This window comes from Urocampus carinirostris, chromosome 18 (assembly GCF_059441175.1).
Source record: "Urocampus carinirostris isolate Australia breed hairy pipefish chromosome 18, RoL_Ucar_1.0, whole genome shotgun sequence".
Classification (NCBI taxonomy): Eukaryota; Metazoa; Chordata; class Actinopteri; order Syngnathiformes; family Syngnathidae; genus Urocampus; species Urocampus carinirostris.
In genome coordinates, this window is record NC_142366.1 from 20,081,385 (window position 1) to 20,104,260 (window position 22,876).

Below are 22,876 nucleotides of genomic sequence, written 5' to 3' on the forward strand. Positions count from 1 at the left end.
ATCATCCCTGTAAAAACACCGAAATGACCAGAAGTGTAATGTTTTACTCTGTTTCTTAACTAAAAAAGATTCCCAAATAATGTGAAATCCACAGTTCTATGCTCACAGCTAAAATGAAAATAATATATTGTGTTGCGTCTCGTGTTGAAAGAGTTCTGTACAATCCGGAACTAATGAACTTAAGCAGCTGTAGCTAAACAATTGTGCAAGGTGTTATCAAAAGTCACTAAAGCTACCTCCTCTGTTGACTTAACTCTAATCTAAGGTAACACGTTTACAACAGTCTTCGAGTTGAACAAGACGATCCTATTTATTTCACTTAAGTCCGTTCAAGGTAATCCTAGATTCTTGAACATTGAAATGTGAATGTTTTTCGCATAACTATTCATATTTCATCTGGGTATTGCAATTTTTTTCCGAGATAATACATTTTGAAGGCAGCCTGGCAAATCACAGGCAACATGTTGCACTGCAAATATACATATTATATGCCTATGTTTTCTTTATATCCTGCTATATCATTTTCATTCAATTCTTGTCTGTTTCCTACCAAGACTGACATAGAAAATCGACAAACAATGGCTGATGTCGCGAGCATTTTGTGGGAACTCGATGGCTGTACCTTCACTAAAATGAGTTTTTCGCTAAAGTGCATCACAAATACATTAAAAACTGAAGAATGCAGTTTAATAAGAATAAAAAACAATCTTTGACAAGGTTCACGGGATATTTGTAGTACAACATCTATATTTTGCAACAGAAAATATATTTACTCCGTTGCTCGTATGGTCTAGACTGAGGAGGTAAGATCGGGTCCAAAAAACCCAGCCCGACCAGATTCGCAGGTATTAAAGCTGAGCCCAAACAAATTAACTTGATTCAAGGGACCAAGCCCAAAACTAACTGGAATTTTCATATGTTACGTAGGAGGAGAAGGCCCACCCATATTTTGGATGGCTCGGGCCGGGTACGAGGCCTAAAATCTGATCTATAGTATGGTCAATTCCCAACAGTGTTTTCCTGAATGACAAACGAACTGCAGTTCATAACGAATAACTGCAAAATAATCTCTGTGAAAAATGGAGAGAAACTGGTAATTGGATCAATCACTATCTTATAAGAAGGGTATTAAACACAACTTACCCACCTGTGTTATTTAAAGGATTTCTCCTCACTTCTCCTGCGCAAATGTCAAGTTCGCCCTTGTTTTCATCACTCGCCTCAACCACTGGTTTGCATCGATACGGCTGATTTGGCACCGTGACTGTTTTTCTCCAGACGTCTGTCAGAAACATTTTTTCATCATAATCAGGTATAAAAATCGGGGTCAGCAAAATTTACTGTTAACTCCATTCCCTGTCTGTTTCGGAGCTAGCCTCATATGTTGCATTAATGGGATTAGCCATTTTGAAGGTGTTACTTTAACAACATCACATTTCTAAAGAAAACCAGGCAGTTGGGTCAACTTTGAGACTAAATTAACTGAGCGCTGCAACGCTTGGAATATTTAGGAATATATGTGTATAATTGTGGGAGGAACACTACACGTTTTGTCTCACATTGAAAAAAATACATGTTTGGCAATACCTTTAAAATATGCAGTGCAATAGATCTACGTGAGCCAAAAGTGGGCTTGGCTTAGCTATCAGTGCCAGTAAGCTTTTACCCTTCCCGATAGTACACCTGTCTGACAACAAATTCGTTCCTACCTATGTACACTTAAAAATTAACCTGCGCCACCCCATGGATAAAAGAAAAATAACAGTCACTGACACACATTTTGGCTCCTACATCTTGCAGTGACCACTAAATAAAATATGAACTTTAAGAAAATTCCAACACAATCCCAGTGTTGACACATTAAATCCTGACTTATTACATAAAACAAACCATTTCATTGACGTTTTTGTGACGCTAGATTGACATTTTTGGTTTCAGAGAACTTGGGCCTAGCTCACAGATTTGACAAGAGATTGGATTTATTTCCCAATCAGATTACCAAAACCTGAAAGATAACAGATAAAACGTTTGGCGTGTGGGCAGTCATCTTCCATGCAAATTCGAGTCATCATGGATTATTTGTGAACTGCTTCCAAATGGAGCTCAAGGCAGCTGAGCACAGAAATTCACTGTTTCACCCAGCCACTAAATACTGAATTATATATGTGCTTTCAACAGGGTTGGGTAGGATTACTTTAACTGGATTACTTTCAATTACTTTTGGATTACTTCAATACTAAATAAGCTAATAAAAGACAAAATACACTAAATATGAATAAAATAACTAAATTTTGTGCAGGCTTGGGGAGTAACGGAATACATGGAACGGCAAAAATAATGTTGGCAAGATGTTTGGATTTATTTTCATTTTGTTTCTGTCGCATTTTATGTTAGTTTTGCCGGAGATCGAAGAGATCAAAGCCAGGAGAGAAAGCTTACCACGTGTTGTGAGTCATAATTTTTCTTCATATTTAGTTTATTTTGTCTTTTTTTAGCATATTTGGTATTGGAGTAATCCACAAGTAATTGAAAGTAATCCAGTTCAAGTAACCCTACCCAACCCTGGCTTTCAAACATAAACAACATCTTTAAAAACAAAGAAGGCGGATTTATGGGTTCTATTCATACTCCTTTTAGGATGCTACATTCAGAAAAACTGACTTTGGACCCAGTGAGATAAGTCAGTGTCTGTTAATACAGAGAGTCTTGTGTCAATAAAGATGGGCTGGTAGTGCTGTGTGCCTTGGACAACGCCCTGTTTAACTAGAACAGAAACACATTGACAAGACTCATGTGTCACAAGTAAAATCAAATTGGATAGCCTGTGTCAAAAGCATCCTTAATTTTCAGCAGTAGCTTCGCTAGGCTAGATGTGAAACATTACCTCATATTATAAAACATTGAATAGATTCTTCATGGGCTCTAAATCATTTAAGTCAGCACTGCATGCCATTCTGGTAGAACACTCCTGAGGACAAGGTGGGACCATTGTAGTCACGCCAAACGTAAACACAGTCAGGACTCATGCGAACTGTAAATATGATTACACGCAGACGCACACATTACAGTAGTAAAGTCCGTGGGGTTTTACTCATATGTATAATTCATTTCAATATTGTAGGATTCTTCAAGTCAAAAATTGATTTTTTTTTGTCCAAAAAATAATAGATTTGACCGAAAAGTTGCCTTCAACACCCGTGAGTAGCAAAAATATTGCACTGTAATAGCTCATATCCAGGGTTGGGTCGGGTTCATTTAAATGGTTTACTTTCAATTACTTTTGGATTACTCCAATACCAAATATGCTAATAAAAGACAAAAGAAAATACCGTAAATATGAATACAATTACTAAATTTTGTGCAGGCTTGGGGAGTAATGAAACGGCAAAAATGATGTTGGCAAGCTGTTTGGATTTATTTTTATTTTGTTTCTGTCGCATTTTATGTTAGTTTTGACGGAGATCAAAGAGATCAAAGCCAGGACAAAAAGCTTACCACGTGTTGTGAGTCATAATTTTATTCATATTTGGTTTATTTTGTCTTTTATTAGCATATTTGGTATTGGAGTCATCCAAAAGTAATTGAAAGTAATCCAGCTAAAGTAACCCTACCCAACCCTGCTCATATCTGTACAAAAGTGTTAAGAATTAGAATCGTCTATATTTAAAACAACAAAGTGAACGTTGTTTACAACGTTGTGTCAAGTCCAGTCATGTTTATTTGCATAGCTCTTTATCACTTTCAGGACCAGAACGAAGACAGGACCCACTTGCATGCGTTTCTCATAGTTTTATTTGGAAGAAGGGAAAGGTAGTACACATGATCCGTAGATCGCTGGTCGCGGAGAGCAGGTTGCTCAGACGCAGAAGTGGTATTTCCCTGGCGAGCAAAGGCAGGGTCGAGAGCAGGAAAAAACAGATCTGTGGCCGGGACGGGGGAGCAAGAATCGTAGTCAAATTCAGAAAATGGGTCGGAGCCGGGAAACAGACGGGTATCAGAGCAGGAGAGAATCAGGATCAAAAGGCTTGCCTAGCGTGAGCTGAGGTTCGCAGACGGATTGACAACAGGTGACAGGAAGACTGGGGTATAAAAAGTGACAAGCAGCCAATCAGGGTCCGAGGCAGTTGGCGCCAAAGGAGCAGACTCAGGTGCCCCGCATCAGTAATCCTGACAATCACATTATTGGTGCAATCATAGTCTGTGGTTTGCAATAATCTTAGGCTGACCTAAGATACAATAATAGTTTGTGAATGAAAAAGAATAGTGTCGTAATAAGTGAAGTGAAAAGTGCAATAAATTTGGCAGTAACTATCTATCTATCTACCTTGGTCATATCCCTCAAGATGGGTGACCGACAGCAAGACAAACACATACAAAAACAAAGAAAATTAAAAAATAAGGAAAAAGTGGCAAAACCCAAATGCCCAAACACCCAAACAAGTTAAGCACCTCGGCACCCAAGTCGGTCATGCTTTCGTCCCTCCAGATGAAATGGGACACAAGAAAGCGGCCGTGTAACTCGGGTCAGGGTGACACAACAGACTCTTCTGTTCAACAGAAGGGCCCAACATCTTTCACTGGTTTACCCCTGCCGCATCATACAGGTGCCCTGCCCATCCCTTAGAACGCATCCAAACATCCCACTATCCTTTTACAATACCTCTCCACTCATTCCTATCACCAACATGTCAGGAACCAGGAACGGAGACGGGAACCCAATTGTGTTAGTTTCTTAGTTTTATTTGAGACGTAAGCTGGCTCCCACGATCCAGTGATCGTTGATTGTGGGGAGCAGGTTGCTCGGGACGCGGAAGTGGCACTTCTCTGGCGAGCGATAGCGGTGTCGAAGAGGGAAAAGCAGGTCGGGTTACCGGGGCGCGAGAGCACAGACATGATCAAACGGAAACAGGTCGAAGCCGGGAAACGTACGGGAGTCAAAAACAGTCAGGTTCGGAAGGCTTGCCTTAGCGGGAGCTGAAGGTTCGCAACGATCGGACGCTGGTAACAGGGAGCCGAGGGGTTTAAAAAGTGGCAAGGAGCCCATCAGCGACCATGGCTGTTGGCTCCACCGGGGCCCCGAATCAGTAATCATGACACAACAAAAATTTGGCAGTAACAATATGAAATGAAATGAAATGATCTGCATTTATATCGCGCTTTTCAAGTCAATGACTTCCCAAAGCGCTTCACAATGTGCTCCACATTTCCCAATAGCGGCCTTGCAGCCATGTAAGGCGCTAACCTGCTTATTGGGGGTATTAGGGGTTCAGTGTCTTACCCAAGGACACTTTGACATGTAACACGGACCGGGATTCGAACTGGGATCCCTTGATCCCAAGACGAGCGCTCTACCTCCTTAGCTACTGCCACCCCAATATATGTCACAAGGTACATATTTTACTAGATACTTTTGTGCAATAACATTTAGCAGCAACAAAAAAAGCAAACAAAGAAAGTTAGGTTGCAAGATATATTTTCACAGTTTTGTGTGCTTTTTTTAGGGTGGTGATGGCCCTGAGGAAGAAGCTGTCTCTGAGCAGATAGGAGTGGGGTGTTATAACAAATCTATTAGCTTTTCGTAACATTCCCAGCCGAGCCAGGTTAATAGTGGCTAAAGATATAAGTTAGGATATAAAACAATATTTATCAGTGTGTCAACACAAGCTGTTGAAATCCAGTTACTTCAACACTGCAGCCTGAGTAGAATCCTTTGTTTCACCATGTTATTACTCATCAATCCATCTGCCATCTGCCAGCACTGAGCCGACCTGGCAGCTTGGCCGCGGGTCTGTCTGCTCTGATAAACATTACATCTACCTGAGAAGAAAACTAGCTCTTGGCCTGAGTGGGCAGACGGGAGCGTGGGCAGGTGTAGACGCAACTCGGGCGGGAGAAACCCTCGGAAAATGTTTGCCTGTCGCCGGGGGCGCTTCAATGCAGACATTGTTTGATAGCAGTGGGCTGGAAGAGGGAAACCGGTGGTGTCTTTGTTCAGCGTTGGGACATGTTCCTTGAATGTAATGACTTTTCCTGGTAACAACTTATGTAATATGCTATCTGTATAATTTTGTAACTCTACAGTCGTTACAACTTAGTGCAGTACTATTGTTAGTACTATTAAAAATGTACCGTTTACCAAATTGTTCAAATTAGTTATCTGACTCCATTAACCAAACACAACCTAACAATGCGTGCTTGTTTCTTGATGGAAAAAATGAACAAGAGACCGGCAATTCCACACGGGGGCAGATTTAATTTCTTAAATAATTTAGCAAAGTGAACTCCATCGTAATATGGCCGAATTAGCCGAATTAGTGTCTCTCGAGTCTCCGTCGAGCCTCCTCTCTCGATCTTCTGCCTTTCTCGATCTTCTGAAGTTCTTTTCCCGGCCCAGGTTTTTTTTTCGCAAGCTGGTGTGCCGGCTGCTCCCATGGATGTGCCAGGAAAACCCCCTCGCCTCAATGTCTGAAATGGTCAAAACATCCCCGAGCGTTTCCACGTCATCAGGGCCTTGTTCTCCAAACATCGCCTGCCGTCCCCCGTCATCAGGGCCCCTCTGCGTCGCCGGATGTGCTGATTATCTTATCAGCCTCACGTCAGCTACCGCCACTCCTGTAAACGACATGTCCTACCAAGCCAGGGAGCCCTGAACTTTCACTGCTCATTGAACTTAAGCCTTCTTTGTGAAAATCTTTATTGCACTCCACAAATGTAACTTGTATTCAATCGTATAAAATCTTCTATAGTCAAATGTATAAAATCCTTCACTATGTTACTCCACTAGTTTATAAATGCAGATCATTATTTACAGTGTACTCTTATTGTTGAGTACTCTTGCCTCACGTTATCAAATACAGTGATACATCTTCATACGAGCTTAACTTGTTCGAAGGATTGGTCATGTAACGAAAACATTTTCCCCGATATGAAATAATTAAAAACGAATTGGTTTGCTCCCATGGCGGCGGTTAGCGCGTGTGCCGCACAGTTCTGAGGTCATGGGATCAAATCCAGCGACCAACCTTCCCGTGCGGAGTTTGCATGTTCTCCCCGTGCTTGCGTGGGTTTCCTCCGGGCACTCCGGTTTCCTCCCGCATTCCAAAAACATCTATGTCAGGTTAATTGGCCGGTCGAAGTTGTCCCTAAGTGTGAATGAGCGAGCGAATTGTCTGTCCCTGTGTGCCTTGCGACTAGCTGGCAACCAGTCCAGGGTGTCCCCTGCCCACTGCCCGAAGATGGCTGGGATGGGCTCCAGCACCCCCGCGACCCTACTGAGGATAAGTGGTGCAGATGATGGATGGATGGTTTGCATCCAAGTGAACAGCTTTAAAGCATATATTCCTGACCACTTAAACATATCAAATAGTAATTAATTATAAACAATGCAGTGATAATACAAATAAGATTATATTAATGAAATAAAATGTGTTTAAAGAATTTGTGTGTGTGGTTCAGAGGAAGGGGGATGCAAAGAGGAGTCACTGAAATCGGATACTGTCAGAGACCAGAAACGGAGACAGGACCCACTTGCGTTCATTTTACTCAGCTTTATTTAGAAAGAGGAAAGGGCTTGCAACCACCATCCGCTGATCGTCGGTCACGGGTAGCAGATCGCTTGGAACGCGCAAGTGGCACTTCTGTGGCAAGCGAAGGTGTCGAGAACGGGGGAAGAACAGGTCGATGCAGAAACGTAAACGAGTTCAGAAAAGGGATCAAAGCTGGGAATCAATCAGAAATCAGGACAGGATAGAGTCAGGGTCGAAAAGGGCTTGCCTAGCGTGGGCTGAGGTCCGCAGACGGACTGACAACCGGTGACAGGCAGACGGGGGTTTAAAAAGAGATGAACAGCCAATCAGTGTCCGAGGCAGTTGGCGCCAAAAGAGCTAACCCAGGTGCCTCGTATCAGTAATCATGACAGATACCTGTCAACTTATGTGTTTTCCTTGTATTTTATTTTTATTTTTGGATTCTTTTTTTTTCTTTGAAGGCCAATCTCGTCTTGCACATTTCAGTTCTGGGTTGTCTCAGTCACTAGTAGCAGACAACTTAGGCATCGTAAATGGCTCATACAGTATTTTCGCGGTATTATACATAGTCTTTCTTGCTGTTAGTGAACAGTTGCCACATTGTCTTTGTAAGGTTTATTATCACTTAATAAGAATGATTTGCAACCATTATAAAGAGGAGCAATTGACAGAGGTTGACAGGTATTGGGATCTAGAGACTGTTGATAATATGTAAGCACTTACTGTAACTTTAAATGAACGTACACACCAAATTTACAGCACAATTATTATTTTTGCCTGTAGTAGTTTGCATACGTAAACTGGACAAGCTAATGCAGTCATGAGCGGCACGCGGTCATGAGTGGTCACGTGCGGTAAGTGGTCTAAAGTGGTAGCCTTTGGGACTGCTGGTGAACGGGAAATTCCTTCATATAGCATGTATGATTTTTGTTGTAGATAAAATTCGTATACTTAAATTCTCTTGTTTGTAGGTGCTCGTATGGAGTACCAGTGTACATCCATCAATCCGGTGGGCGGGTTTTTGTAATCACCCGACCTTCAAAATACAGTTCAATATAGTTATGGTGGCACTGTCTCAAGCACGAGAATGCTAAATCTCTCCTCAGCTAGATATTCTCCCTACCATATAAACTCATATCTTGGTCCAACTATTACTTACAAAATAAAATACTGAAATCAGGGAGTAAGCTTATATGTGCATATTTTGTAATGGTTGCCATGGCGCCCAATTGGCCGCGCTCGTGTGTGTCACGGTTGCCGTGGTGCCCAATTGGCTCCGCTCGTGTGTGTCACAGTTGCCATGGTGCCCAATTGGCCCCGCCTGTGTGGTACCAGCTGCGGCTCGTTGAGAGATTGACTTTCTGTTTATATAAAGCTCAGCGCTCTCTTGCTTCAGTGTCAGCCCTTCAAACGAACTTCTGCCCCACAAGACGTGGGTTCTCACCGGTATTGTTCACGTTTATTGTTGTCCTGTTTAATTTAGGGTTCCAGTTTAGTTTCCTTCGGTTTTTGTCCTGTTTATCATTTCCTCCAGTTTTCGTTCCCGTCCAGTTTCTCCTGTTAATTTTCGATATCCTGATCCGTTATCTGTCCTGTCTGTCACTTCCTGTCCGGTATCGACCCCATCCGTCCGATATCAACTTCCGGTCTTTCCACACCAGTCCTGTATCCGTTCTGGTTCTGACATATTTGGTTGTGTGTCACAATGTGCGAATGGTAGGAGGCATGGTAAAAGTTTGGAATTTGGGTCTTCTTTTCTTTAAAAAAGAAAACATTTTGGAAAATACCCAGAAATTGAGAAGGAGATCTCCAAGTGGTTTGAAGCTAAGAGACAAGATTGATATGGAGTGTCTCAGCTAAGTGTTCATTTGCAAGCTCTTAAGTTTGTACGAGCCAGGAAATATGAAAGGTTAACTACTTTCACAGGTTGGTGTACCGTACACCTTTCCTTCTATTCCTCTCATTATGATGCTACATTAAAGTTATTTAAGGAGCGAGTAGAGGCAATCATTTGTAACTAGAAAGTTACTTTCAGAGTTACGTGCTACTTTTTGTTGTCAGTAATATGGGGGGATAACGGAATTAATCTTTGAATGAAGTAACTACTAACTGCAACTAGATTACTTTTTTTCTGAAACAAGCCCAACACTAACCGTAGTGACAGAAGAGGAGGAGGAGAGAACAGAAGCAGGCAGGGAGGAGAAGGACGGTTGTAATTGGGTCGGTGTATTGGGCAGATTCATTGGGGGTTGGGTGGAATCAACAGGAGAAAATAAAGGGAGCCACGCTAAATCAGGCCTGAAAGGAGAACTCTAAGACAAAAGCTTAAGTGTAAATCAAAAAATGAATCAATCAGAAGTTGGACTCGAGTCTATAGTTCCTCTTGAATCTTGATTTTTGTTCTCACCCACAAAAATCCTCTATATTTTCTATATTTTACTAGAAAGTTCAAATACTATTGTAAAAAAAGAGTTGAGAGATAGTATTGCTACTTTGAAGGACGATCTTTCTCTTTTAGTCCCAGAAAACAAGTTGAAAATCTAGTAAAACTCAGAAATAAGAAGTAGAAAAGTAGAACTAATGGAATAAAATGACAACCAAAACAATTAACAAATTTATGAGAGTGTTATTGTGCCGACTGTGTTGTATGGTGCAGAGACTTGGAGCCTGAACGCAGATTTGAGAAGGTAATTAGATGTTTTTGAGATTAAGTGTTTGAGGGGTATGTGAGGAGTGACAAGATTGGATAGATGGAGAAATGAAATTGTGAGAGACAGAATTGGAGTAGTAGTGGAACTGAGTAAGCGTGTGGATAAGAGAGTACTCGATTGGTTTGGACACATGGAGAGGATCTAAAGAGCAGAAGTAAATGGAAGGAGACCAAGAGGAAAGCCACGAGTGACGTGGATGGATGGTGTTATGAGTGCACTGCAGGAAAGAGGTCTAGATTTAATAGAAGGTAGAGCTCTTGTTGGTGATAGGAATGAGTGGAGAGGATAGTGGGATGTTTGGACGTGTTCTAATGGATGAGCTATGATACGGCAGGGGTAAACCAGTGAAATCTGTCTGGCCCTGCTGTTGAAAAGAAGAGTGTTTTGTGTCACCTTGACCCGAGTGACATGGCCGCTTTCTTGTGTCCTGTTTCATCTGGAGGGACGAAAGCATGACCATCTTGGGTGCTTAACTTGTTTGGGTATTTGGGTTGGCCATGATCCCCAAAAAATTGGGTGTGTTATTTGCGACTTTTTCCTTTTTTTAATTTTCTTTGTTTTTGTCTTCTTGTCGGTCACCCCTCTTGAGGGATATGACATGTGTAGATAGAAATAAGCAACTGCCTGTGAGCTATGGCTGCAAGAAATAATTACATTCCATCCCTTTGAGACTTCTTGTGATTAAGGGCTGCACAAATAAACATGATTCAATTTGACTATTCCGGACACTTCGATGAGAACAACTTTATATATTCAACTCTGATATTTCCAAACAGGACACCTGACTAAGGATTCCGACTTTTTTACCCTTACAGTGAATACATTTTGCTACAGTAAGGAGCAAAATGAAGAGGAATCTGATTCAGTAATTCTAACTTGAGAACAGTAATATCGGAACTAGTTACAAAATAATGGTGTTGAACTTGCAAAATAAATAAAAAGTATGCTACTAAATGAATACTGAACTTCGCTTTTTTAAATTGGCGCCCAGTGTCTTTCTCCGTAACAAAACACATCATAAACACCGATAATTGGTTCATTCCCTCCGACAACGGTTTCTAGATGGGCGACAATGCTGAAGGGGTATGGCAATAGAGAAGCTAAGGCGCTCCCAAGATGACTTTGTGAAACGGAGCTTGTGTCCCTTACTCTTCCACTTTACCCATCACATTGTGGAAAATTCAGACTTTCTTATACTCATCGTGAACGTATCTTGCTAGACTAAGGAGAAAAATGCAGGGAAAAGGGAGGCACAGCATTGAGCCTCTACTTAAGCTCAGTCATATTATTTTCCTCCTCTAATCTAGCAAAGTACGTTCAAAGTGAGGGTAAGTAAGTCCAAATTCTAAGTAAGGGGCCTTAGTTGAAAATATCAGTTCTAATTGAAAACTTAGGCAGGAACCACTTGAAAAGGACAAGGCAAAACAATAATGTTGTGAAGCTCCCAAAATACAAAAAAATATTTAAATCTTCTCTTTTATCTGCAAAAGATTAATGTCTTTAACGTGACTATAAAGAGTTATTGAGGGCTACAAGGTAGATGTGTTTATTTGTCTTCCGCTCATAGTATGTGGATAATTACCTGGTGCACATTGTGAATACAAGCCGCGATTAAGAAAATAGGGTAAAACGATTGCAACAGCATGAACGTAATTTCTGACCTACCTACAGGAAATTGTTGGTCACGTTTGCTGCTTAAGAAACAAAGGTTGTGATTTGGAGACTATAAACAAACTGAGTTAATAGAGCTTCAATTATTAAAAACAGATGAAAATAGATGTTTAAGTCAGTTTGAAATAAATTACATCCAAGCCCCGCAAAAGTACATTATGATGTTTTTTAAATAAATCATAAAAGAGCATCAGAACATGAAACACATACATGGCGCTCTACCCAGACCAGGAATCCAAAGAGCATCAGATTCTTCTCAGAGCTCAACATCAAGGTTGCGGTATAAATTGGATTATTCTTTTGTTCTCGACTGTGAAGTACTACACTTTGAGAATCAACGTGTGTTTTTAGCACATAACAAGGGATTTGGGATACCCTAAATTGGAGAACATCTAAGTTGTGGGTTTTTGTGCTTTTTGCTAACCCTCTTCTCATTCATCTGAATTGTATTGGTGTGATAATAGTATGTAGTTTGTAAAACCCTTTGAGATTCTTTGTGATTAAGGGCTATACAAATTACAATGACTTACATGTGTTGTGTTCCTAAAAACCTGCCTCTGTGTGTCCATGTGGATGATCATTCAGGGCCATGTGGTAGATACTGTATTAAATGACTGTCCAAATTATACATTAGGTGTGAGCTCTTTCTCCGTGTCCAACAGCATTGAAAAATGTCTCTAAATCAATCTCCTGGTATAAACCTGTTTATACCGTTGATCCGCCGCGTCGTAAGTGCCCGCCTTGACCTTCTGATTCAGGCATCATAGTATTACATTTATTCCCTCTCTCTCACGCTTACAATCCTTAAAACCTTAAACCTTTCATGATAAAACAACCAAAAAAAATGAATAAAGCAGAATATTCTTTACAAAAATATATACAAGCTAGATGGGTTACATAAGTAATACTGTATAAAATGAAATGTTTCACCAGTCACTTCAAACGATGACACACCAGGGAGGTCAAGTTTAGAAAGGTAAAAGTCAAGCTTTTAACCTAATAATATTGGGAAATTGTATAATACTTGACCATTAGATGTCACTGTATTGGGTAGTGAGAACAAAGAGTGCTACAAGGCTCAAGGAAGACTACAAACTACAGGGACTAAAAGTGACCAAGCTTTTCAGTTTTTGCAGGTACTTGTAGAAACTAGATGGCAGACAATCATATAAACGCTCTTAGGTGAGCTTCATGTTATCTTCTAATCTAGTATAAATTTGTATACATTTCCTGATTTTTGTGTGTGTGTTTGGAATTGTATGTAGCTTATAGGCTACAAAAGTGCTAAATCTATTTTGGTGAAAATTTAGACAGTTGCTCTTTGAGCCATTGGCAGTGTTTTTAGTCATATTTTGTGTCTAGGCAACCCCAATACATTGATAAACGTGTTGTTGTTGTGTCAACCCAGGGTCCTACCCTACAAGGCAGACTGTACTGGGTAGGCTGACACGCCTTTTCTTACTGGGCGAGGTTACCTCCCAGTACACGCCCTGCAATGAATTGGCTCCTGGGAGTGGTCCCACCTAAGGTCAATCTGCTTATTACCCAGGGATATGTATACAAGGACAGCTGCCCGAGAGAAAATGAGATCACCAAGTTGGGGAAGAGTCCACCAGTCCGTCCAAAACTCTGGGGTAAGCGGACAGTGGCTGAATCTTTTTAGAAACGTAAGAACAGGAATTCAGTTTTGTCTTGAGTGAAGAGAAGTCAGGAATGGACGCAATCCTGACCTTTCAGGGAGCACTGAGAGGCAGGCCTGATTTGATTTGAACTGTTTGCGCTCTCTGCTACCGACCACAGGAGGCCTACCTCCGATCAGAGAAGAACTTTTGTTTATGGGACTTTATCCCCCCATTTCCCCGAACCATTTTGTAGAAGTCAATAAACCTTCATTGTTAAAATCTGGAAAGCTCTCGATTGGTTGTGTGTTTCCAGGTGTAAAACGTGACTTTGATTTTCCTGGTTGGCAGATCGTGGAAAAATGGCTCTGGTGGTGCATGCTATGTGGCTCTTTGGCATACCAATGCGGCTCCCTGGCGCTTTTTCAAGAAACTATGGCACGATAACCTCGCCCATGGACAATGCCCAGCAACTCTGCTTATGTAAAATAAAAACAAATTTCTCTACCTATGACTATTTTAAAATACACATTTATATGATTGCTCATCGGTTTTTGATTGTTATTCTAATCAATATTGTTAATGAAATGTATCTACCACTAGGAGGTACTAGATAATACAATGTCCATTTAAGAAACAAGGGAAGGAGTGATAAAAATCAATCATTAGATATAGTCATGGATTTGTGGCGTAAAAACATGCTCAAAAATATTGCATTTAATAACAAAATCATTTAAGTAACAAAGGGTCAAAAACTGTCTCAGACAGAAACAAAATACAAACCTCAGAAACAAAGACGAAACTGGACACTGGAGATGGTGGTTTGGTGAGAAATGGATGTGGAAAATTAAAGTGACCCGATTAATTGTATTCACACACAAAACACTTTCAATAATTTGTTTGCGATCGAGTTTGCGTTTGAGTGGTGGTGCATGCTAGCTAGATTTCAAAGTGCCATGACAAATCACACAGAGCCATTTAGCAACTGAAGCTAAGCTAGCCCACGCACTGATGTTCCAGAACGTCATTAACATGTCTTCGTACCCGGTGTCGTAAATAACCCGATGTTACAGCAATAAAAGAGCGTTCAGCGTGGCCGTTAAGTTTAAGTACCCTAAAACACTCCATTATTGGATTTCACCGGGGGAGCTAACAAGCTAGCTGGGAAGGTATCACATAGTCACCGATGTGATAGCCGGCTCTTGGAAGTGCTCGGTGTAGAGGGCGTATGAATACAATTGATCGGGTCATTTTCATTTTCCACAACCATTTCTCACCGTCAACTATCATAAGCCATTACGCCATTTTTTCTGTTTCTCAGGTCTGGTTTTGGTTTTCTGTTTCAGACAGTTTTATTGTCGTTTTTACCATTTGTTTGTTCCTTAATTGTTTTGTTGTTAAATTGAATCTTTTTGAGCACTCATCCCAGCTTCCTGCTTCCTGTGTTTGGGTCCGCCGCAAAATCACAACGTGATGAAAATGACCCGACTACAGGTACTGTCCAAGTGTCCTTATTTAGGGTGAGGCTAATTAGGGACATATGTGGGGTGATTGGATGCCCCATGTTTGTGTAACATATTTAAATATGGTTAAACAAAAAAAAAGGATAAAAACTGAACAGAAATCATACACTAGACCAGTGGCTTCAAAGTTATGGGCCGGGAGAAATTTACGGCCCTCAAGATGATAGTTTGTGGCCCTTTTCTTAATACAAAAGTAAAAGCGACAGTGTGTATACTTTGAACCCTAGATGTCGCTGTATTCTGTTGTTAAATCAGAAACAAGTGCTAAAAATCTCAGGTAAATATAAAAACTACCGAGACTTGAAATGACCATGAAGCTCAATTATGTTCTCACCAGGTTTCTTTTTTTTGTCCCTGTAGCAGTAAGATGGTTTACAAAGTATGTTGTGTAAAATAGAAATTTCTCAACGTATGAGTGTTAAAAAAAAGCAAATTTTTACTAATTATTTCAATCATTCTTTTTTTATAATTAATGAGTTTTTTAACAATGACGAGGCACTGAAGAATACACACTGTCCACAGAGTCCAGCCCCTTAGGATTATGGATTACTGATTTGTTTTTACAGTAATTCTTAATGTTTATTTTTTTAGTTCTTATACTGTGTAGGGGGCAGCACAGCGGCGCAGTGGTTAGCCCGTGTGCAGCACAGTTCTGAGGTCATGAAATCGAACCTCCTATGTGGAGTTTGCATGTTCTCCCCGTGCTTGCCTAGGTTTTCTCCGGGCACTCCGGTTTCCTCCCACATTCCAAAAACATGCAGGTCAGGTTAATTGGCCGGTCCGAATTGTCCCTAGTTGTAAATGAGCGAGTGAGTTGTCTGTCTCTGTGTGCCCTGCGACTGGCTGGCAACCAGTTCAAGGTGTCCCCTGGCTACTGCCCGAAGATAGCTGGGATGGGCTCCAGCACTCCCGCGACCCTACAGAGGATAAGCGGTGCAGATAATGGATGGATGGATACTGTGTAGGTGTAAAAATATACATATGTACAGACACATACATACCAATATATATATATTACCGGTATAATATTTATATGCACACGGCGGCTGAGTGGTTAGCGTGTCCGCGGCACAGTTCTGAGGTCATGGGGTCAAATCCAGCTACCAGCCTTCCTGTGCGGCGTTTGTATGTTCTCCCCGTGCTTGCGCGAGTTTCCACCGAGCACTCGTTTTCTCCCACATTCCAAAAACTTGCATGTCAGATTAATTGGCCGGTTCAAATTGTCCCTAGGTGTGAATGAGCGAGTGAGTTGTCTGTCTCTGTGTGCCCTGCAACTGGCTGGCAACCGGTTCGGGGTGTCTCCTGCCACTGCCCCAAGAGGGCTGGGATGGGCTCCAGCAGCCCCCGTGACCCTACTGAGGATAAGCGGTGCAGATAATATATACATTTACATATATATATATCTCATTCTCATCTCATTAGCTGTACTGCTTATCCCCATTAGGGTCGCGGGGGGGCTGGAGCCCATTCCAGCCATCTCCGGGCAGTGGGCAGGGGACACCCTCAACCGGTTGCCAGCCAATCGCAGGGCACACAGGGACAGACAACTCATTCGCTCATTCACAGGGACAATTTGGACTGGCCAATTTACCTGAAATGCATGTTTTTGGAATATATATATATATATATATATATATATATATATATATATATATATATATACACACACAATACATATACTATATATATGTCACCCAGACTTGAGCTCTGGCGACCCCCAAGTAAATATAGTTTAAGTGAGAAGTGCAGAGGTGATGTGCAGAGATGGAAGGGTTTCAAAAATAATGACTGGTTTGAGGGGGGGAGGAGCAACAGTACACTAGTGACTAGGACAAGAAGGAGGGGGTGGGGGGACTCTGGCGCCCTGCCAACATTGAAAAAAGCCGCTTAGCCCACCCTGTTGCCATAGATACGGTGGGGAGCAAGCATAGCGAGAAAGGGAGTGGGACTGAAAGAGAGAGAGAGAGAGAAAGAAAATCTGTAGGCAGGCTGTAACGACAATCAGAGAGGGAGTGGAAGAGCTGTGGGAAGCTGTGTGGAGCAAAAGGAAGAGTGGATGTGCAGTCAGAGGAAGCCCAGAGGGAGAAGTAAAGTGCTATTGGGAGACCACAGAGTGGTAAGCTATAAAGTTACACAATGGAGGTGCAGACGGAGTGTGTGGATCCCACTGCGGACCCTCCGTGTGACCCCCAACCCACAGGGAAGATCAACAAAGCTGCTTTCAAGCTCTTTGGAAAAAGACGTACGGGCTCCGGAATGGCCAGCTTCTTCTCCTTCAGGAACAAAGGCACCACGGTGAATGGGACTAACGGGTTTTCTGACACTGGGAACTCTGTGAATGGGAACAGTTCGATGTCATCAGTCGAGCTGGTGAGAAGCAAAACGCACGATGGGCTCGCTGGTTCCAACACCGATGCTGATGGACAGAGAGGGGAAGGTGCGTCTGCTTTGGAGACAGGAACCGTGAGGTCTCTTAGTAAATCACTAAGTTTTTTTTCTCTGTTGCGACGTGGGAGTTTGAGGTCGAGTGAGAACAGCACTGGAATCGTGCGAAGAGGGAGGGGCTTGAAGGGTTTTTTTAGTAGCATCCGCTGGCGCCGTAAGGACAAAACAAACGAAGAAGATGGGGAAGAGTTGGGACCCAGCATTGAGAAGGAAGGAGATGTTGTGGTTACTGAAACAGCAAAGGATGTTACCCTTATTCTTGAACCAACACAACATTCTCACCAGGAGGAACATGACAACACAGAGGCAGAATGCAACCTCCAAGCTGCTGAGGCTCACACTACTAGTGTTTCCTTGACACCCACACACTGTGGGGTCATGCCAGGCCCATCTGGTGAACAAGATCCCCCTTCTCCATACACACCCAACGACTCCCCTTTGCTTGCTGCCAAAGCCAAAGCCAAATCCTCCGTGTCAAGTCTTACCCCCTCACTCGCCACACCCCCTATGGATTGTTGCAGCGCTGCCGACCCGCCCTCGGAACCCTCGGTGGAACGACTGTGTTCTCTTCTCTTCAATGACGTCACGTCCCTAAAAAGCTTTGATTCCCTCACCGGTTGTGGGGATATAATCGCTGATGCAGATGAGGAGACGGCCGGCAATGAGGGCAGTGGTACTAGTAGCAGCAGCAGTGGTGGCGGGGGTGGAGTACCGGGGAACATGGGGGGATCCGGAATTGGGAAGCCGGTTGGAGTCACCTGTGCTACTACACGTGGTTCCCCATCAAAAGTTCCCCTTTCTTCCATGCTCAACCCAACCCTTTTCACTGCATCTTCTGGCCTGGCTTCACTTCCCGCTCGTGCTAGGGTTACCCCTGCCCCGCAACCCGCTGCGGTGGGCAGTGCAGTAGTTGCCTATATGGGTGGTGGGGAGGAAATGGCGAGTCCTGAGGAAGTGGACGAGGCTGACATGCAAGGGCTTTGGCATATGCTTCCTTCAATTGGGGATAACTCTCCTGCTCTACCCCGTTCGCACCAACCTTCCTGCACCACTCCCACCTCTACCTATCCACAACGCACTCTTAACTCCACCATCTGCCACCAATCTTCAACCAACGTAGATCGTAAAACACCACAGGTGAAATCTTTGGGCCTTAGTAAGATTCCAGTGGTTGGTGGAGCAGGAAGTCGAGTGGCAAAACCAGGCCTACCTCACAGTCGTCATCCAGCATCACCTGGAGACAAAGAGCTACTCAGTGATGAAGGCTACTGGGAGACAACACCCACAGCAACACCTGAGGAAAGTGGGCAGCGACATAAGCACAGCATGTCACGTGACAGTTGTTCTGGGGACAGGTTTTATGATCTATATACTGACCCGGATGGACTGGAAGGTGACGAGGACCAGAACAGTTCATCTTCCTTGTCAACAGAATACAAACTCAGCCCCCCTTCCTCTTCCTCCTCTTCATCATTCCGGTCAATGAAAGGCAGCGCCAGTCTTCCTCGGGAATCCAAGATCCCAGTCAGTGCCAGACAAACTGTGCCGCCGCAGTCTGCAAGCCAATCAGCACTATCCTCTGTCCTGGAGGCAGAATCGTCACTGCCAAAGACCCAAGCACCACAGCGCACCAGGATTCCGGTATCCAAGGTACCCGTGCGTCGCTCCGGAAACAAACCTGGGCCTCAAGCCAGAACCTCCAAGAAGTAGTTCCTCTTCATTCTCATGCCTCGAAGGACTTGAGAGGCCAACCCCTATTGTGCTGTTTTGTTTTGTTTTTTTTCGGAGCCAAAGGTTTTTTTTAGCCAAGAAAAATGTGCTGTGTAGTTACCAGCCTGGAAATTCCTTTTTTAATCTTAAAAGTTCTACTTCCCAGAAAGCTAAACTTGGGGGAGAAAAACAGACTTGTTCGCCTAACAAAAGTCGCAAAGAAACTCCGAAAAACATTGATTGTCCTCCAGCACTAACTGGAACAAGCTTGGCCCTTGACAATCCATGAACTGAAAAGTTCACTTTTCAACTACCTACCAAAAGTCAAATTGGAGGACTTCAAAGTTTCAATTCACCTTTCTAACAAACCGCAAAAATAAGCTGTTTTTATAAAATCTTTTATATAGTTACACATTTAAATCGATTTTCTCTTGACGAATGCTCAACTCATCCTTAACAAAACGACCTTTGAATTGTCAATTTTTGGAGCCAAAGTATCATTCCTTAAATTGTTTCGAACAGACTGGAACGTTTTCTCTTCATCACAAATTTGCACCCTGAATTATCAGTGTGTAATAACAATAGCACAGAGTTTTGAAGGCTTTTATGTCATCGTTTTATTACAAGCAATGCATGGAGCACAATTAAGTCACTCTTGGGCACTTTGAATGCACAGGATCCAGCTTGACATCTGCAAAACAATTTTCCTTTGAACTAATTACAAAAGATTTACCGTAAGTTACCATAGATGCTGCATTATTCAGTCAGGTGTAAATCATGACTCAACTACCTTTGGAAGCATTGGCAACGGTCAGGAAACACAAGCACATGCTCCAACATGCAGGAATTTCTACTTGCAGCTCCGAAACACATGCAAAACTACATTTGTATATGTAGCTTTTTACATACAGTCATACCTCTACTAACAAATTTAATTCGTTCCGGGAGTAGATTTGTAACCTGAAACATTTATGTGTAGAGGCGCCTTTTCAATGTAAATTCGCTAATTCGATCCAAGAAATGCAAAAGTATGTTTTTTTTAAATAAACCATTAAAAAAAGGCATCAGAACATGAAACAAGTTACAAAAAAAAAATACAATACCAAACAAAAAACCTAAAACGAGAGGCACACAATGTAAAAAATCAAAAGAAATAACAAAAATATTCTCTCTCTTTTTAACTGGCCTCTTTGTTTACAGGCCTTCAGCAGTGTTTTTTTGCATCCTGTAATTTCGGTAATTACTTTTCCCCTTAATCCACAGAAGTAATAACCTCTCCATCTCATCGTTCACAAGCGATTCTTTCTTCGAAATGACCGAGAGGCCTTTAGAAGGAGCCGTATATGTTAGCGCTTCCTTCTGTTCCGTGGTGATCGTAGATGTATTACGGCCATATATTTTGGAGACATCACAAATATGCATCCCCTTTCATACCGTTCAATTATTTCCTGCTTTGTTGTCCAGAAAAACTCTTTTCTGTATCTTTTCTCCTTGATGTTCACGTTTCCGAATGTCGTTCTTGGGGTCCATCGTTAATGTTTCGTATCGCTAGCATAAAGTAGAGTACAGTACTGGGGAATGGGACCAGAAGTGAACACAAAGAGGAAGTGGGCACAAAGAATAAGCGGTAGACACAAGAGCATGCCGGCGTTCACGCATACGAATCTGGTTGCCAGGTACAGTACTGTGCCAAAAAGCAGCGCTCTTTATTCGTAACCTGAAAAAAATTCGTAACCTGAGGTATTTTTTTTCACGCTCAGTTTGCTCGTAACCTGGAAAATCAGTATGTAGAGACGTTCGTAAGTAGAGGCATGACTGTATATTTCTTTCTATACTGATTCAACTGTGAGCGCTCCGGCTTCCAAATCTGTTCTTTCGAATTTAACACTCTACAGACTGTTCTGAACGGTTAAATGACCGCTTCTGCTTCGATTTGCAAAACTGCACCAATGAAATTCAATCAGGGTTTGAGAATGATGATTTATGTAACCATTTTTTAATATCGGACTAATGTGTTTAAAAAGCCATTGTGAATTTGTTGAAAAGGTAAACAGTGTAAACACGAGGGGCTATTTCAGGTGTGGATGAAAACTGAATGTAGCTAGGCATCTTTGTAGATCAAGGATATATTTTTCTGTGTGCAGGATTTTATAATTGCAAAACCAACGACTGTATAGTTTTCACCCCCCACCCCCTCGTAATGTGAGCTAATCAGCTAATGTGTACTAAACATGAATATGATTTTGATAATAACACATGACAATGGATCAGGTATTTCCTTCAACCCCTCAATTAAACAAAGGTACTGTTTTATGCAAAGCCATTTAGGACGGCGCACGTTTTCTGTGGCGGTCCTTCCCGCTCTTTCCTCACCATGCTCGTGATTATTGATCCAAGACAAAGCTTTCAGATGATTCACATATCGTTTACTCTTCCTAATGGTGAAAAGTAACTTGAGCTGAACTGTACTGCAAAAGCATTTTCTACTAAGGGTATGCAAGCATTTATCTTCTCTTGTGTGATTTGCAAAGGTGGTGGCTATCTTTTTAAAAAAGCAATTTTTACATCAACAATAACGTTGATAATGACTCTTCAGTCACCATGTAAACGCATATAGTTCCGTTTCAATGTTATTCCTGCATTTTTGTTGCCACCTCATACGTTGTTTTCACTAGGATATGAGAAATTAATTTACAACATAACTCCCTGGGTTTTGATGTATCATCTTTCAAATCCAATTTGTGTGTCTTTTTGTTTGATCAATCATCCACAAGAGTGAAATGCTCACATTTTCCATATTCAATGAATAAATGTCTTTGTTCTCAAACTTTGAAATTTCTCTTTCTCTTTGTTCCTTAATAGTTTATCTGGTGGTCAGTGACTATATTTACATGCAGTCAATATTTGGGTCCAAGTAAAAATTCCGGTTCCTGAAGCATGCATGGGCGGACACTTAATATATCATCAACGATACATGGACATACAGTATACATGCTTTAAATACACACAGTTTGGCGTGTTTGCTAGAGACAAAAAATAAGAGAAACATAGAAAAGTGTTTCTCAAGCTTTTTTCAACCGAAGCACATTTTGTTTCTTAACCAATGCACTGAAATGATCTTATCAAAAAATATAAGCAGCCTGATCGCAAACCATTTTGTAGGATCCAAACTGTTTAATATAATATGTTCTTCATACAAGGAAATGGCAATTAAATTCTAAGCCAATACAGTGGAACCTCGGTTCTCGACCATAATCCGTTCCAGAACCCTGTTCGAAAACCGATTTGTTCAATCACCGAAATCGTTTTTCCCATTGAAAGTAATGTAAAGTCGTTTTAATCCGTTCCAACACCCTGAATGTCTACCATGAACGTAAACATGAAGCTAACCCAGGCTAATCGTACGTTCGCGTTAGCGTAATCTTCCATACGAAAGATTACGCTTCCGTGCGAAATATTACGCTAACATGAACGTGCAAAAATAAAAAAATCATGTAGTTTACACGTCATTTAGCACCCAGGTCTCCACAAAAAGTGGCTAGCGCTTCATTGGAAAGGGAGCTCCGTTCCAACACCCTGAATGTTTTATGCAAACAAAGCTAACCCAGGCTAATCGTACCTTCGCGTTATCGTAATTTTACGTACGAAAGATTACGCTAACATGAACGTGT

General features: G+C 41.9%; 1 protein-coding gene across 1 annotated transcript; it reads left to right on the forward strand.

Annotated features, from left to right (window-relative positions):
- The first annotated feature begins 17,059 nt into the window (after window positions 1-17,059).
- On the forward strand, window positions 17,060-22,032 carry amer2 (APC membrane recruitment protein 2). The gene has a single exon (XM_088322530.1). The coding sequence runs from the start codon at window positions 17,187-17,189 to the stop codon at window positions 19,203-19,205; it is 2,019 nt and encodes a 672-aa protein (XP_088178656.1). The 5' UTR covers window positions 17,060-17,186; the 3' UTR covers window positions 19,206-22,032.
- The last annotated feature ends 844 nt before the right edge of the window (window positions 22,033-22,876 follow it).